This window comes from Nansenia antarctica (genome assembly GCF_963989245.1).
Source record: "Nansenia antarctica genome assembly, chromosome: 12".
NCBI lineage: Eukaryota > Metazoa > Chordata > Actinopteri > Argentiniformes > Microstomatidae > Nansenia > Nansenia antarctica.
In genome coordinates this window covers 9,972,766-9,989,882 of record NC_137682.1, presented here as the reverse complement: position 1 = coordinate 9,989,882, position 17,117 = coordinate 9,972,766, and the positions used below count along the sequence as shown (strand labels likewise).

Below are 17,117 nucleotides of genomic sequence, written 5' to 3'. Positions count from 1 at the left end.
GTGATTTCTACACCCCGGAACTAACTTACTGTTAGAGGTTTTCAGATAAATCTGTAAATCTGAAATGCTGCACGAAGACTGACGATATTATAAATCCCTGGTCACAACTTATAACAGCAGGATGAGTGAGGAACAACACTACCTGGAGCTGTGTGAGACGCCTGTGCAGTTTGAGAACGCCTCCAGCGTCAACAATGTCTTTTTCGACGAAGCCAACAAACAGGTAACTGACATAGGCTGGCTCCATCTGACAGCTTAGCTGGTTAGCAGAGTGTGAGTGATGGAGTGAAGTACAGTGATTGAAATGCTAGATCATTATCTAGGGAGATACATTGCTTAGTTGGTTAGTAAAGTAGTCAGGTAACTAACATTAGTACACACACACGCACATCTTTGAGTTATTACTTGATTGTCAGTCATATTTGCCATGGGGAGGGTTACCTAGAGATAGATAAAGCCATAATTGGCTGTCTTTGATCTCATCCAACATCAATGTGTAAAAAGTAAAATAAAGAGAAAGTATTAAGCTTAGGGTGACGTTCCTGTGTTGCAGGCAAGGGGGGGGTTGATAGCTGGGGTTAAAGTCAGCTATCAAAAACAAGACAAAAAAAGCAATAAAATGGGGGACATATTGCTTACAATAAGCTACATTATCTGCCAACAGAACAGGAAGATTTCACTTGCCAAGATTTTCTTAAAACAAGTCAAAGATATCTTAAAATATCTGATGTCAGACAAAAAAACAAGCATATATTGCCTTGATTTAAGATATTTCATCTTACTTAGATTTACTTTTTGCAGTCAGTGTAGGATTTGTTTGGGATAGGGCTAGGTTAGGGCAAGAGCTAGGGTTAAGAATGGAGCTACTACTACGATTAGGGTTAGGGCTGGAACTAGTTTTGGGGCTAGGGTTAGAAATGGAGCTGGGTTAGTTAATGTATTATTACCCCATGTGTTTTTTTCTAAGGTGTTTGCAGTGCGATCAGGAGGAGCGACAGGAGTTGTGGTTAAAGGACCAGATGACAAAAGTTCTGTTGCCTTCAGGTATAAGAGTATAACTAACTACCCATATCAAAATGACATGCATATTAGCCCATCTCACAAAGCAGTCCCATAACAAGAGTGGTGGTGGTTGTAACGACTAACTAACTAACTAACTGTCGTCTGACTTTTCTTCACAGAATGGATGACAAAGGGGAGGTTAAATGCATCAAGTTTTCGATCGGAAATAAGATCTTAGCGGTCCAAAGAACACCTAAATCAGTGGTAAGATTGTTCAATTCAGCCAAGGTTCATTACATCACTGCTTTCTCTCGGCTGTCTGATGATCTGATGCAGGCTTCTGTATTATCTCAACAGGACTTTATCAACTTCATGCCTGAGTTCCCACATCTGGAATTCTCTCAGGAATGCAAGGTATTGCCAAAATGTTTTACCGTTGCCAAACATGTTTTTTGAGTTTCTTTTCCCCAGAGACCCAGATCAAGCCTGGTCCTGGATATAAGATCATGTCCAAAGGAAAATATCCATTAGGATTGATAGGCCAGGGTTTGATTGATGGCCTAGAGAGAAACCAGCCCTGAGTGTTCCACTGACTCCATGCTTGTGATCTTGTTTCCGTCCAGACCAAGAATGCCAGTGTTTTAGGATTCTGCTGGACCAACTGGAATGAAATAGTCTTCATAACAGACCAAGGAATAGAGTTCTACCAGGTAACCTGTCTTCTGTCGTAGATTGAAGACCCATCTTAACTGTCCCTCCTAAAGACCTCCTCATCCCCACTACCCCCCCTGTACAGTTTCTCTACTATAAATTAAAATATAAAAAGTTATTTTTCCTTCTTCTAGCATGGTGACTGCCAATGGCCCCTGGTCTTATGATGACTGATGGATAGATGATTCACTTACTTAGACACATTTATTTTTTGTAAGTCGCTTTGGATAAAGACATCTGCTAAATGCAAAAAATGTAAATGCAACTCGACATCTTTTCACATTGTTTCTCACATGGCGCGTGAGGTATAATGAACACATTGTTTGTTTGTTTATGGCGTGATACTTGGAATCCACAGACTGCATAGCCTAAATTGTATCGCTCGGATTAAGTTAGTCTGTTCAATTGGATTAGACTCGCATCTAAACTAAAACATTGTCACTGGAACTATCGTGACTCACTGAATTGGGTTCAATTCAAACTTCAACCACCAGAGGTCAGAGTAGAGCTTACTGATAGATAGCTTATAGTAATCTCTCTCTCTCTCTCTCCCCATCGCCCACCCTAGGTGCTTCCTGACAAGCGTAGTCTGAAGCTGTTGAAGAGCCAGAGTATCAATGTAAACTGGTACATGTACTGTCCAGAGACGGCTGTCATACTGCTGTCCACCACCGTGCAGGGGAACATACTGCAGCCCTTCGCCTTCAAGGTGAGTGGAGGTTCAACACAAACGGACACACCCTCAGTCGTCAGTCGTCACCTCACTGTTGTCTAACATGTCATTCTGTTCTCTCTCACTCTCTCTCTAAATGTCATTCTGTTGAACAGTCTATAGCCAGAATACATGGAGCTAAAGAAAGGACAATTCAAACATGGACCTCTGCAATACATAAGATAAAAGAGTTGATGGAGTGACTGTGTTTGTAGGGGGGGGGGGGGGGGGGGGGGGGGGGGGGGGGGGGTGGAAGGGATGTTATCGCCATGGGGTGGGGGGGGGGTTACTCATGTGTTTATAGTGGGGAAGGGGGGAAGATAAGGGTAAGAAAGAAAATCAGGACAGATGCTTATTTTGTTTGGTGTAATAATGTGAGTTTTTCCATGTGTACTGTTTTGCAATAAATAATTGATTACAAAAAAAATGTCATTCTGTTCTCTCTCACTCTCTCTCTCTAAATGTCATTCTGTTCTATCAGAGTGGGACAATGTCTAAGATGTCCAAGTTTGAGATCGAGCTGCCAGCGGTTCCCAAACCTGCCAAACTCAGCCTGTCTGAGAGGGACATCGCCGTCGCCACCATGTAAGTGAGCCTGAGAGAGTCTGACCGTCTGACCGACCGACCGACCAACTGTCTAACTGTGACACAGCCTGTCGTAAAACACCTGTTCTATCTGCTAATCGCTCCTCTCCCCCTATCTGTCACGGTAGTTACGGGCAGCTGTACGTGATGTACTTGAAGCACCACTCCAGAACAGCCAACAGTCCCTGTGCCGAGGTGGTCCTTTATCACCTGCCCAGGTAAAACCCTTCAATATGATCACCTGCCCAGGTACCCTCTCATTAAAAAAAAAAACATCTTAGGGTAATTACCCCCAACAGGCTGTTCTGATGCCATACCTGTTGTTCCACAGAGAGGGCACCTGTAAGAAGGCCAACGTGTTAAAACTCAACACCACAGGGAAGTTTGCTCTCAACGTGGTGGATAACCTAGTCGTAGTTCATCACCAGAGCTCTCAGGTAAGAGACCTCCCATGCTGTCAAGGTTGTCCTATCCTGTAGTGTCCTGTCGGACTTTCTACCTCTCCCCCCCGTTGCCTCTTGTCTGCCTGCCTGCCTGTCTGTCTGCTGTGTGTGTCTCTCTCATTAAATGTATCTCTCTCTCTCAAGGCCTTGTGAGGTGATTCACTTCAGATCATGTTTGATTGATTGATTGATTGAGAATGTTTCTTTTGGTCAATTCATAATACAGTTATTAAAAATGTACACAGTCACAATGCGTAACACCAGGACCAAAAAGGTGTAGGCTGAAGCCATGGCTTATTGCGCCTACCCTTTTTACATGTATGTTTGTTTATTCCCCATGAGTACATAATCAAAACATTGCAACTTTTATAAACAAAATGTCACTTACGCATCTTAACAGAAAACTCAAAAGTACCAAACAAAAAACTATATTAATGCGCCTACCCTTTTTACATGAGTGGTTTTCCCCTCATGAGGGGAAGACTTTGATGAGAGACTGTGCTTCGGCTTGAGCCCATGTCGCCCTGGCGCAGCTGTGGCTGTGATGAGGTTGTTATGAACGGATGTGGTCCTGTCCGACGAGACGTGGTCGGGGCCGGTGCTGATAATGAGGTGTTCTGCTCTAGACGTCCATCATATTTGACATCAAGCTGAGGGAACCAGACTGTGCTGTCAACATCCACCAGCCGGTGCTGCCTGCCAGGTCTATACACCCCTACAGGATCCCTCTCACAGGTACGTCTCGTATCGAACTACACTGGTTGTTATCGATGTCTTTTTTCTCTGTCTCTCACTCTCTTGTCAATCTATCTACGTTGTTAGTTGTCATTAGTGTCTTTCTCTCTCTCTTGCTATTCTCTACCACTTACTTGCTGTCAATCTATGACTTTATCGCTCTGCTGTATGACAGACAGACTCACCTTCTATCTGCTCCTTTGTTCTATCCGTGTGTACATTTCCTCTCTCTCCCTCTCCCCGCCATCTTGACATGACCAATCTGTCCCTGTTCTGTAACAATCTATCACGCCTGGTCCTTCTCTCACTGACTCCCCTGTGTCGTATATGTCTGTTAAACCCCACCAACTATCTCTATTTCTCTAAACACTTCTCTGGTTCATCTTAAACCCACTTCTCTTCTCTCCTCCTTCTCACATCCTCTCGCCTCCTCCTCCTCCTCCACCTCCACTAAAAGAACCCCCTGTGTCTCTTCCTCTAGGTCCCTCCGCTGTTCCCACCCAGCCTCCTGTACCGTGTGAACTCTGTATCCTTTGAGCCAAAAAAAACAAACTTCACCCATCAGATTGTCTGCTGCCTTAAGGCTGTACTGGATGTCAGGTCAGCTGACACACCAGACGCTTTGTGTGTGTCTTATGAGGGAGTACACACAAATATTTGGATCGTTTTTCACTGAGAACTGATGATGTTCAGATGTTTCTCTTGACGTTCAGACTCTTCATCTTGGAGCGTCTTTCAACCGGATATCATCATCAGTGCTAGCGAAGGTAAGAGCAGCAACGGCACGCAATGTGTGACAGACATGTTCTCGCTCTTTGGCATACAGTATGCTGTCCAAAAAACCACCCCAGACCCTCCTACACCGATCACTTCAATTCTATAGTACTTCCTAGAGGGGGAAGGTGGTTGATGGTTAACCTGTCTCTGCTGTGCCCCCCCCCTCCCCCAACAGGCTACCTGTGGTATCTACAGGTAAAGCTGCCACCAGCGGTCAACCTCCTACAGGACAAGGGCAAACTGATGGACTTTCTCCTGCGGAGACGAGACTGCAAGATGGTCATCCTGTCTGTCTGCTCACAGAGTAAGACTGTGTGTGTGTGTGTGTGTGTGTGTGTGTGTGTGTGTGTGTTAGGGCTGCACGATTAATCGATTTTAAATCCAAATCTTAAATCCAAATTTGACATGATGCGATTAGCAAATCGCAAAGCCTGCGATTTGGGATACATTACACAGCACGTCGGATTCAATGTTTTTTCTTGTTTTTTTTCCAACCCATCCATCATTTTCGCTTTTGGTGAGAACGCTGCTCGAGGCTGTCCATAGGAAAACATCTGGATAAGAGAGGGACAACAGCCAATTCTAAATTTTTCTGACCAATCAACTACCACGTCTGTTGCTTCGATTGCGTATGTTACTTTGTTTACATGAAGGGCTGTGAGAACGCAAATCCGAGAAGTATTGTTGCGAACTCATCCACTTGCTCCGGGTCTCGATTCAGACTTTCATGTGAGAACATGACCTGAAACTGAAGCTTGACTTTAAAGCAACCCAACAGAAGTTTCATCTAAGTTTAGTTATTTCACTCGTAGCTCGGACTGTGGGGGTGCTAGAGACGGGAGCCAATTTGTGCTCTAAGTCCCCTGAACATGTAGCCTACAAACAAACGTTGATACGACCTTCCTAGCCGGAGATATGGCCGCACTTTACAATAAACTTCCATTGGGTGGCTTTAAACAAAATTAATCGCAAATTAAATCGCAACCGCAATATCTGTCAGAAAAATCGCAATTAGATATTTTCCCCAAATCGTGGTGCGTGCATGCGTGCGTGCATGCGTGCGTGCGTGCCATGTCTGATGTCTGTGTGCCTTGTGATTGTGCATGCGTTCTGTGTTTCACCGGCGTGTCTGTCTTTGTGTTTCAGTGCTGGTAGAGGGAGATAAAGGTAGTCTACCGGTGGTTGCTACAGTCTTTGACAAACTCAACCAGGTCTATAAGGAATATCTAGAGGTGGAGCAGAGCTACACTGTGGTGAGTACTGCTGCCTAGACCCTAACCCTAAACCCCAGATGAAGCACTGCCTAACCAAAATGCTGTCACTCATTTTGCTAATGTACACACTCTACTTTGGACAATCGGCTAGACATTTTGCAACTCAATGTCCTGATGGGTAGCGACATGAGCTTACGTCAATGTTATCGTTGCGTTGGCGGCATTCACAGTGGTCATTATTTGTCAGGTCATTTGATGGGGTTTTCAGTCACTCTGAAGCTCTTGTCTCTGTTGCCAGGCGATGGAGGCGGGTCCCAGTCGAGGCAACGCTGCTCAGAAGAGGCCAGTCAGGACCCAGGCGGTGATCGACCAGTCGGACATGTACACTCACGTCCTCTCCTCCTTCACAGAGGGAAAGGTGACTAGAACGCAGCATAGAGCTCTTCATGTGTCGGTTTGTCGTTTTAGTCTTGATGGATAGAAGCAACCAAACCTGGGTTGTAATCATAATAATAATAATTCATATTAGTATTTCTGGGAGGATTATACAGTAGATGACAGATGGGTGAGATTTGACCCTCCGCTTCTTCCACAGGGCGTGTCTCATAAGTTCATCATCGCAGTGCTGATGGAGTACATCAGATCTTTGAACCAGTTCCAGATCACTGTACAGGTACCAACGCAATATTGTCAGGCAACATTTTTTCCCATGCAAACATTATTTTAGTTTGAGGCAAAATCACCTCACCGTTGCTTGATTTATGTTTGTGGTCTGTGAACATGTATACACACTGCCTATCGCCTCTTCTCCCCTACAGCATTACTTGTACGAGTTGGTCATCAAGACGTTGGTTCATCATAACCTCTTCTACGTGCTGCACCAGTTCCTCCAGTACCATGTGCTCAGTGACTCTAAACCGCTGGTGAGTGGGGAAACACAGAGGACATAGGCAGGGTTCGACAGTAACGCTTTTTTACTTGCCCGGATTAAGTACAACATTTGCCGGGTTTGTTTGCGCGAGCCCGACGACGCTGCTAGATCCTGGATATTTCTACCTGTGTGCAGAAAGAACAGCAGACGGCGCAGGTGCGGGATCCAGCAGCGTCGTCGGGCTCGCACAAACAAACCCAGCGAATGTTTTACTTGCTCCGGGCAAGTAAAAAAAGCGTTACTGTCGAACCCTAATGGGTAACAGTCATCTGGATTGGCAAGGCTAAATGTACCTAAATGTGTGACTTCTTGGCAGGCCTGTCTTCTCCTGTCTCTGGAGAGCACCTACCCTCCTGCACACCAGCTCTCCCTAGACATGTTAAAGGTAGGACGCACGCATGCACATACAGCGTATGCTCACTCACTCATTCACTCACTTTTCTCTCTCGCACAGATACACACACACAGATCTGTATCATATGAATGTCAATGTGTAACATTGTGTATCTGTGTGTGACAGAGACTGTCCACAGCTAATGATGAGATAGTGGAGGTGCTGCTGTCCAAGCAGCAGGTTCTGGGAGCGCTACGCTTCATCCGCAGTGTCGGAGGCCACGATAACATCTCGGCCCGGAAGTTCCTCGACGCGGCGCAGCAGACTGAAGATCAGATGCTCTTCTACACCATCTTCAGGTTCTTCGAACAGAGGAACCTACGTCTACGAGGGAACCCTGGATTCAACCCAGGTAACACACACCATTCTCATACACATACACATACACACGCACACTAGGCTTGGGTGGTTTTACGGTTAAACCGTAAACCTCGGTTCTAAACAAAATAGCCAAGTTTTTTGTCAATAGTCATAAAACCGTCAGAAATTGCTATATATAATAAACACCTTAAGAACGCCTTAACAGTGTCCTTTCTTCCCTCCACTTCCTCTTCCATTCACACGTGACTTCCGCTCTCACTGTGTCACAACTGTCTTTTGTGTTTAAAACAAACTTTTTGAAATTAACATTCTAGCGTTCTGTACGCTGTAATTTTCGCCGATCTACGAGTGACATTGGATGACTATTTTGTCCTATTGTTTTTTCATTCATTCAACTTTTTATACCTGAGGACCTAACAACCAGTGAACTATATCAAACATGAAGCAATGGAGACGGACAATGTGACGTAACACAGGTGTGTGATATGATAGAACAGTGGGAAATGTTCTATAAAGAGCTGTTGGAACAACAGGAGCGTAGCTTCATATAGCAATAATATAGCCTCATAATGCAATACCGATTACGCTTTCTGACGATAATGACTGAGGCAAACAGAAAGACTTTACCGTGCGTGCCCAGACCGTTGCCTGCACAAAACATTCTTGTTCTTCGGTCAAAAAACCTAGAATAGACTTGAACAATAGTCTAACATTGTTACTGGCATTTTTTTTATTTTTTTATTATTTGATAAGCCTACTGGAGGCTATAGGCACATGTTTGTCATTGTGTGAAAATAGTAATGATACAGTCATGATATCTAAATCGTGGTTAAACAGCAAATTGCGGTTTTGGGGGCGGTTTAACGCTATCAAAAATTGGAAACCGTCCAAGCCTAACGCACACCTGCCCGCACACATACACACACAAACCACACACAAATCACACACTACTGTGTTTTATTGGCTGACCTAACCCCCTCCGACCCCCCCCTCCCTTCCCCCCATGTTCTGATTGGTCTACAGGTGAACACTGCGAGGAACATGTGGTCTACTTCAAGCAGGTGTTTGGAGATCAAGCCCTGATGAAGCCAGCCGCCGTCTGACCGGTCACAGTGACCATGCTCCTCCACCAGCGTCAAAGGTTACTAAATAAGGACTATGAACCCTAGGGTTTTACCTGAGACTTGGACATAGATCAATCCCTGGGTTTTATTATCTTTTTTTTGTGCGTTTTCTTCTTTGGAAGACTCACTCATCGTTTCCTATGTTTCCATTGTCATCACGTCTTCATGCCTGTGTGTAACTTTCATCAATATTAACTTATTATGCATAATTCTGTAAGTCATATTTGTGTATATTATAACACTCAATTATGTATGAGGAATTGTGATTCTTGGTCTGCTTGATCAAACGTATGAATGGACCATAGAGGGGAGGATTGTTCATGCAGTTTGATTATCAAAAGCAATGTATTCTTGGATCATTGTTGTGTGTACATATTTGAAGTAAAACAGATTATTTCTACTTCGCAGCTGAAGAAAATGCAATGGCTTTACTTTATTTTAAAGCATCATGTCTCACACATACAGAAACATCACAGTGGACGTCATCATATAGTGTGTGAAGTGCACAAGGGTGGAGAAACACAGGAAAGGTAAGGAAACTGTCAGACTATTAGTTAACGGAGAGTGGAGTATTCTGAGCTCCGAATCAGCCACTAACTACTCCAGGGCCCAGTATTTCAAAACATTTAATCTGGATCAGAATTTGCGATCCAGGATCAGATTTTTTTGTCACATAGGGGAGGTCAACCAGCTCGATCTGATCCTGGATTGAGCAAACAACAATCTGGAACATTCGGAAAATTCCACATGGCTAATCAGAAGGCATCCGTGCATGTCTGCAGGAGTCACAAGGGGCAGTTAGTTACATTACTGACCGACCGACACAACTGCATTGACTGAAACCCGCGTTTCTGGTAAAAAAGAGGCTTGACAGAAGATGGACAAAGTCTAGCTGGAAGCTATGTACATATTATCGTAACTTAATGCAAACATAGATTCCCCATCTGCTGTAGGAACATGTATTTGAATTGGTATATAAACACTGATTCTGAATGTAGGATAGACAGCTAAAATTGTCCTAAATTATTAAACCCATTGTCCTCTCTCCATTGATACTGACTCCAAATGGTCAACGACTGAACACTGAATTACGAGAGATTCTATCTCACAATATTACATCACAATAGTTTTTCTCATTGCTGAAACCATTGAAACTGGAGTTCACATTATGGTCACCACAATAACATACATGAGCACAACAGTAAACATTTTTGCTAATAATTTCTCTTTGCTTTCACACAAAATGACCTTTTTACAAAAAGTTAACAACGTTCTACATGAGACACAGACATCCATTGAGTAAGTGTTGAGAAATAAAACTGAAATACTACTGTCCTTACAGCTCTAGGTATTTATAGTGAATCTCTATTCCATACCTGTAAACTCACAAACAGTTGTACCTGTACATTTCTCAACAGTTCAACTGACTTAGTAATGCAATCTTGTTTTTTGTGACTACCTGCTTGGTTATGAATATTCTAGATGAATTTAATGTGTAATTATAGTAAGCGTATTCTGTTACCAGAGCAGTGCTACACAAAATGGAAAGTGTTTATGCTGAGTGAAATTCTGACTGATTTCTTCAACATTATTTTCAGTCATGCTGTCAGTCAGGTTAATAATACCTGCACAATGCATATTGATGGTTATAGTTATTATTTAGTGTGTCATTATGAAATGAATGATGGAATTCCTGGTGGAACTGATTTTCTTTTGTGACATCTGTTTTGAGAGTTGTAGTGCATTTTCTAAAAGGAATGTGTTGTTTTGGCAACTGTGGAAGTCTTAACTGTTTTGAAAAGTTGAATACTGTTTCAAGAAAATGTGCTCAAGCAATTGTGAAAAATTAACATATTGTATCTTGTGAATGATGAAAGTGATACTAGCAAACTAGTACAGATTTAAAACTAGTCCAGCATAGTGACAGATGTTTGTCATTCTACTGTATGTGGACAAAAGGTTGTCAATAATAATCCATAAAAGCTAAACATTCATATGGATCATTAAATGGTAGGGTATCAAATGTGATCCCTTCCAACACATAAATGACATGTTGATGTACTTACTACAAGCGGCTTCAAACTGTTCAACTGTTCAATGAGCCTCTAGCCACAGTACACATAGATTGACTTGCTTTAGGTAACATACAACAGAAATAACACTGTTACAATATTGTTTTCCTATTATGATATCGAATATCATCATAGAGCATCAATGCCTCAAATCTAAAGAAAAAATACTAGTTACTAGTTATTGTGTTGTTGAATGACCGAAGCCATTTGACCGTTCTGCTGCAGACCTACCGTAGGCCTACTCATAGTAACAGAATGATCATCATGAATTCAATTGTACACTATCACTTAAAAATGGAATCACGCTAGTGACCTAATCGGGGACATTACGACAGCAGCAACAACATTCATATACTGTACAACACGGGAGTGTTCCACGGTGTGGAACGTGGGTTATATAATACAAGGGAAGCACAGGGTTCATCAGGTTCCAACCCTGCCTTTAACAGTCAGTCTTTCAGTGTGTAGTCCGCTCCCTCCTCGTTCACATTATACGGCGACAACAAATTAACACTCAATTCCACGTCCCTGCCCTGGGCGCTCAGTAAACAACAGTGAACATTAGAAGCGGGACATAGCAGTAACGTCAAGGCTTTGGCACATTCTTGCCTCAGTCAATAGAAGGTCATCATTTTGTCAAGGGTCACTCCCTGAACTTTGAACCCATGTTCCAGGACAGTCAGTTTGAGAACATACGCCATCTTAGCTTTGGCAGACTCTGTGCCGCCTCGTCTCATGTAAAAGCACACATGCCCAGTCACTCACAAAACACAAGTAAAAAAAAAAACAACAACAAAAAACAGTTGTCCACAAACCCTTACTGATGATTGGCATCAGTCCTCTAGGTCCTTTTAGATCTGGTTTGGGTCTGGTTTAGGTCAGGTTTAGGGTTCATAGGTTTAGGCGCGTCTAGCGTACAGGTGCGTGCAGCGCTGCACTCAGACCCAAGTATTCCAAGTTCTCTGCTGCCGGGAGGAAGTAATTGTCTGTGGGCGTGGCCGAGGGCAGGAAGTCTTCCTGGTAGTCTGGGTTATCCAGACTTTCGCAGACGGTGCGGGGGAGCGAACAGCGGGCGGTGTTGAGGTACTCGGGTCCCTCCGGTACACTATTCAGAGAGCTGAGGTACTTGTCTGACTCTGGCTCCAGATCAGGAAGGGGTGAAAACACGAGGTCCTCGTAGTTCGGGTTCATCACATCAGAGAGTCTGGTCCTGCTCTCGTTCATGTACTCTGGAACAGACACAATGAAAAAAAACACAAATGATGTCACATGCTGTCGTCGCATACTGTCCCACCTAGATAATGTCTGTCCCGATGTGGGTTTAACACAGATGTGACATCCTGTCTGGGATACCTGGCCGAGCGGAGAAGTCTTTCTCTAGAGAAGCTTGCGTGGGGTCTGTGATGTAGCGCAGGACGACACTGTTCTCTCTCATCATCACAGGATGGCCGTTCTGTCGGAGAGAGAGAGGATGGTTACACTGTGTGTGTGTGTGTGTGTGTGTGTGTGTGTGTGTGTGCGTGAATGCGCGCGCGTGTGTGTGCGTGCGTGTTTACCGTAGACGTGAGATGCTGGGCTGTCTGTCCGTTAGCCTTATATGGCAAGAGGTACTCTTCAACATCCACCACATCCTCCATGTCCTCAGTACTGACGAGGGTACGGTAGAACTTCGAGTCTGTGGGACTAGGCAGGTACATACGCTCATCTCCCTGAGGTACACAGGACAAAAGCAACACACGGACAATAAGCCAAGCTGTACTTAAACCTCATTTCAGTTAACACATCGATGTTGTATTCATATTGGATTCTGGAAGGTTCAGTACGCAATGTTACCTGTATGACCAGGTAGCGAGACGGGTCGCGTGCCATCTTAGAGAACTCAGCGATGAGCTCACGGAACTTGGGCCTGCTGTCAGCATCAATCATCCAGCCTGGATGGACAGTTAGAGCCATCAAGCCCAACAGCTGTTACACCAACTCACATCCTGTACCATTCTATCATTTCTCATGATATTCTCCCTGTGATGACTGCTAACGTGGACGGTAGATAACTCACATTTGACCATGATCATATAGACGTCGATGGTACAGATGGGAGGCTGAGGCAGACGCTCTCCTTTCTCCAGGACCCCTGCAATCTCACTGGCTGGTATCCCATCATAGGGCTTTGATCCAAATGTCATCAGCTCCCACACGGTCACACCTGCGGGGGGGGACAGCAGCAATAGGATATGAGATTTTAATTTTTTAAGTAATTTTTTTCTGAGTGGGGCAGTCCCACTCATTATTTTTCATTTTATTTGACAGATACAGTTAAGATTTAGACAGGAATGATGGGTGAGAGAGAGAGGAGGGATGACATGCAGGATATGTCCCCAGCCGAAATCGAACCGGGGACCATGCGGTTACATGGTCAGTGCTTAACCCGCTACGCCACCTAAGCGCCCCAGGGATATGAGATTTATATGAGAACATTTAATAGGTCTTTATAAACTCCAAAGGTATTAATTAAAATAGACTCAAGGTATTGACTCAATACTGCCAGACATAGGATGGGTCCTTTTGACTATAGGTTCTAGAACTAGTCATGAGAAATCTGGGTGCCATTAATATACGCGTTTTAATATACATTTGTCCTGTGTGACTCACCGTAGCTCCAAACATCACTCTGATGGGTATAGGTCCAGTGAAGGATGGACTCCAAAGCCATCCACTTTATGGGCACCTACAGTAGGGGTGGAGATCATACAACCGGTCGTTAAGTCCCTGCTTAGAGGGCCGCGAACCACACAAACATTCCCGGTACTCCAACATCTCCAACAGAGGAGGCTGGAGGAGGTAGAAATCAGAGGATGGGAGGCTCATTGTGCGTTCGATACCATTCCTCATTCCATTCCATCCATTCCAATGAGCCCGTCCTCCGATTTCTACCTTCACCATCTCCCCTGATCCCCAACCCTGTCGGACGATGAGTAAACCCCTCCAACAGTGTTGTGTTTGTCAAAACATTTAATCTGGATCAGAATTTGCGATCCAGAATCAGATCTATCGGGCAGATTTTTTTGTCACATAGGGGAGGTCAACCAGCTCGATCTGATCCTGGATTGAGCAAACAATAATATGGAGCATTCAGAAAATTCCACATGGCTAATCAGAAGGCATCCGTGCATATCTGCAGGAGTCACAAGGGGCAGTCTAGTCCCAACTAGAACAGTGGCATCAACATGAGTGTCATGTGATCAGCACCTTGCCCCCATCAGCGTGGTACTCCTTCTCGTCGGCGGTGAGAAGCCGGGCCAGGCCGAAGTCAGTGATCTTGACGTGGTGAGGTGTCTTCACTAGAACGTTCCGGGCCGCCAGGTCACGATGAACCAGGTGACGCTCCTCCAGGTAGCTCATACCCTGGACACACACACACACACACACACACACACAGTCCTTTAGGCCAGGCAGCTTAACATACCTCCCGACAGTTGACCTTTCCGTGGAAGACGACTTTGAATAAGACTAAAAGGTATCTAAGATGCCGAATTCCCCCAGCCTCTATACAAAACACTGTTTGACCTCATAGTTAGACACGTGCCTTTGTTGAACATATTTCCATAGAATCAATAAGAGGGTGAGAAGAGAAGACTGAGAGCAGAATCAGAGATCAGTGTGTTTCAATAACGAGTCCTCAGTGGGCTACGCTAGGCTTCAGTAAGCTCACTATACAGGAGGTATGCTGCTGGATATCCCCCAGGTAGGCATGAGAACAGCCAGAGGCAAGGTCATGTACAAGGCTGGGAAAAAGAGAAGAGCTGTACTCAGGAGACAGGAGTGTGTGTGTGTGTCTGTGTGTGTGTGTGTGTGTGTGTGTGTGTGTGTGTGTGTGTGTGTGTGTGGAGGGGATGATGGATAGATTAATATATAGATGGATAGATAGAGAAAATGAAGATAGAGAGATAGAGACACAGAGACAATGAAGATAGAGGGATAAAGATACAGAGACAGTGAAGATAGAGAGACAGAGACAGTGAAGATAGAGAGATAGAGACACAGAGACAGTGAAGATAGAGAGAGACACAGAGAAGGTCAGCTACCTTGGCGATCTGGACACACCAGTTGAGGAGGCACTGTGAGCCGATGTGGTCCGTGTTCTCTCTGATGTAGTCTAGGAGACAGCCGTAGGGCATCAGCTGGGTGACCAGCTGCACCGTGGACGTCAGGCAGATACCCAGGAGACGACACACGTGCGGGTGCTCCACACTCGCCATCACGTATGCCTCCTGTACAACACCACACATACAGTCACACGTAGTCATGGAACAGAAAATACAAACGGTGAAAATATCAAATCAGTGGATTCATGAGGCTCTTCTACTGACGCACATCCAGGATTTCCTTGTTGGCCTTAGGTGAGGTCGCTTCTCTCAACACCTTGATGGCCACTGGGATCTTCACGTTCTCTCCTTCTGGGATCCATAAGCCCTGTGGGAAACACGCACGCACACACACACCCACGCACGCACGCACACACACACCCACGCACACACACACCCACGCACGCACGCACACACCCACGCACGCACACACCCACGCACGCACGCACACACCCACGCATGCACGCACGCACACACCCACGCACGCACACACACGCACACGCACACACACGCACACACACACACACGCACACACACGCAAACACACACACACACACACACTTAAGCTACATTTGACTCACAACCTGTCTATCGATTGGGTTCAATTGGGATATGATAAAAATGTCTATGATCTAAGACCAATTCTGTAGACTGCTCACTTTGTAGACCGTTCCAAAGGCTCCTGATCCCAACACTTTGATCTTCTTAAACTCTGTCTCCTTCAGGATGCGGAGTAACGCCTGGTTAGGTGCCTCTCCACTGGGGGTCAGGGGTTGGACCAACTATAGAACCAACATAGCAAGACAACAAATCATACCTGTTATCATACCTGTAGTTGTACAGTTATAATGATGTGCCTACACTAAGTCTTTCCTCTAGCATTGTAGTTTGTGTGTGTGTGTGTGTGTGTGTGTGTGTGTGTGTGTGTGTGCGTGTGTGTGTGTGTGTGTGTGTGAGTGTGTGTGTGTGTCCTACCTCTCTCTCCTGCAGCAGTCTACGTAGAGTCCTCTTTCTCCTGATGCGTTTTCGCCGTAGCAACACGAAGATGCCCAGCGCCAGGACAACAGAGACCAGGAGACCTCCCACCACGCTGGCAGCCACCACAGAGGGGATGTGAGCCCTGAGAGGATGAGAGGATAGCCACGAGGGTGGTCAGTGTGTGTTATTCTAAACCGGTGTAAGATGTAAGACTCTGTAGGGAACTAATGCTAAACAGGCCAACCATTTGGAACTGGTTTCCGTCACACCCAGTGAAGGTGAGTCAATTTAGGTGTGACAAGAACGATCCAACCAATTAGCATACAGGTTGGTACGACGCGAACATGTTAATGCTATGTATCCTGCTGCTATGTCTCCTGAAGACACCCGCTTTCCCCTCTACTGTGTCCCTAAAAACTTCTATTGCCCCCCTTGTACTGTTTCTCTGTTTTCCTCAAAAAAACAAAACAAAAAAGGTTTAGAAGAAGGTGATAGAAGGTTTTTCCTTCTATCAATGGCCCCCGGGCCTGAGCTGGATTACTCTTCCTGCTACGACTGGTGGATTGATGATTCACTTGCTTAGTATTCAAATGTATTGATTGTAAGTCGCTTTGGAATAAGGCGTCTGCTAAATGCCCAAAATGTCAAATGTAAATGCTTCAGACTGGGTGATAGATCAAAGGGGTAAACCATTACAAGAGCTGAGTGAAAATTCTGTTATCATTGACATTTCAGGCATTTAGCAGACACCTTATTCCAAAGCGACTTACATTCAATACATTTGACTAAGTGAATCATCTATCCACCAGTCGTAGCAGGAAAAGTAATCTATGCTCAGTGAATCAGTGAATGATGAATGAATGAATGAATGAATGGTCTTTATTGTCATTAATACAGTACAGGTACCATACAACGAAATTTAGGAGGGGGGGCTCCCCTGGTGCTTGGAAAAAAAGACTAAAAACAAGAGGGCCAA

At 44.8% G+C, this 17,117-nt stretch overlaps 2 protein-coding genes across 2 annotated transcripts in view; one reads left to right on the top strand and one right to left on the bottom strand.

Annotated features, from left to right (window-relative positions):
- Positions 1-971: 971 nt before the first annotated feature.
- On the top strand, positions 972-9,332 carry rmc1 (regulator of MON1-CCZ1). The gene is made up of 19 exons (XM_080542905.1): positions 972-1,044; positions 1,182-1,266; positions 1,360-1,416; positions 1,626-1,712; positions 2,282-2,422; positions 2,907-3,010; positions 3,139-3,228; positions 3,342-3,447; positions 4,080-4,188; positions 4,670-4,714; positions 4,902-4,955; positions 5,141-5,269; positions 6,112-6,218; positions 6,478-6,597; positions 6,775-6,852; positions 6,998-7,102; positions 7,427-7,495; positions 7,631-7,856; positions 8,849-9,332. Exons 2-19 carry the CDS (start codon positions 1,183-1,185, stop codon positions 8,926-8,928), a joined length of 1,791 nt encoding a protein of 596 aa, XP_080399031.1. The 5' UTR covers positions 972-1,044; position 1,182; the 3' UTR covers positions 8,929-9,332.
- Positions 9,333-9,362: 30 nt separating this feature from the next.
- LOC308168344 (melanoma receptor tyrosine-protein kinase) overlaps positions 9,363-17,117 on the bottom strand; it is a 30,003-nt gene continuing 22,248 nt past the window's right edge. Inside the window, exons 17-27 of the mRNA XM_080542904.1 lie at positions 16,139-16,283; positions 15,823-15,945; positions 15,393-15,491; positions 15,104-15,289; positions 14,268-14,423; positions 13,671-13,746; positions 13,078-13,224; positions 12,855-12,952; positions 12,578-12,730; positions 12,375-12,474; positions 9,363-12,250 (exon numbers count right to left, since the gene is read on the bottom strand). Of these exons, the coding sequence (XP_080399030.1) occupies positions 11,931-12,250; positions 12,375-12,474; positions 12,578-12,730; positions 12,855-12,952; positions 13,078-13,224; positions 13,671-13,746; positions 14,268-14,423; positions 15,104-15,289; positions 15,393-15,491; positions 15,823-15,945; positions 16,139-16,283 (1,603 nt within the window). The 3' untranslated portion in view covers positions 9,363-11,930. The remainder of the gene's footprint in view (positions 12,251-12,374; positions 12,475-12,577; positions 12,731-12,854; positions 12,953-13,077; positions 13,225-13,670; positions 13,747-14,267; positions 14,424-15,103; positions 15,290-15,392; positions 15,492-15,822; positions 15,946-16,138; positions 16,284-17,117) is intronic.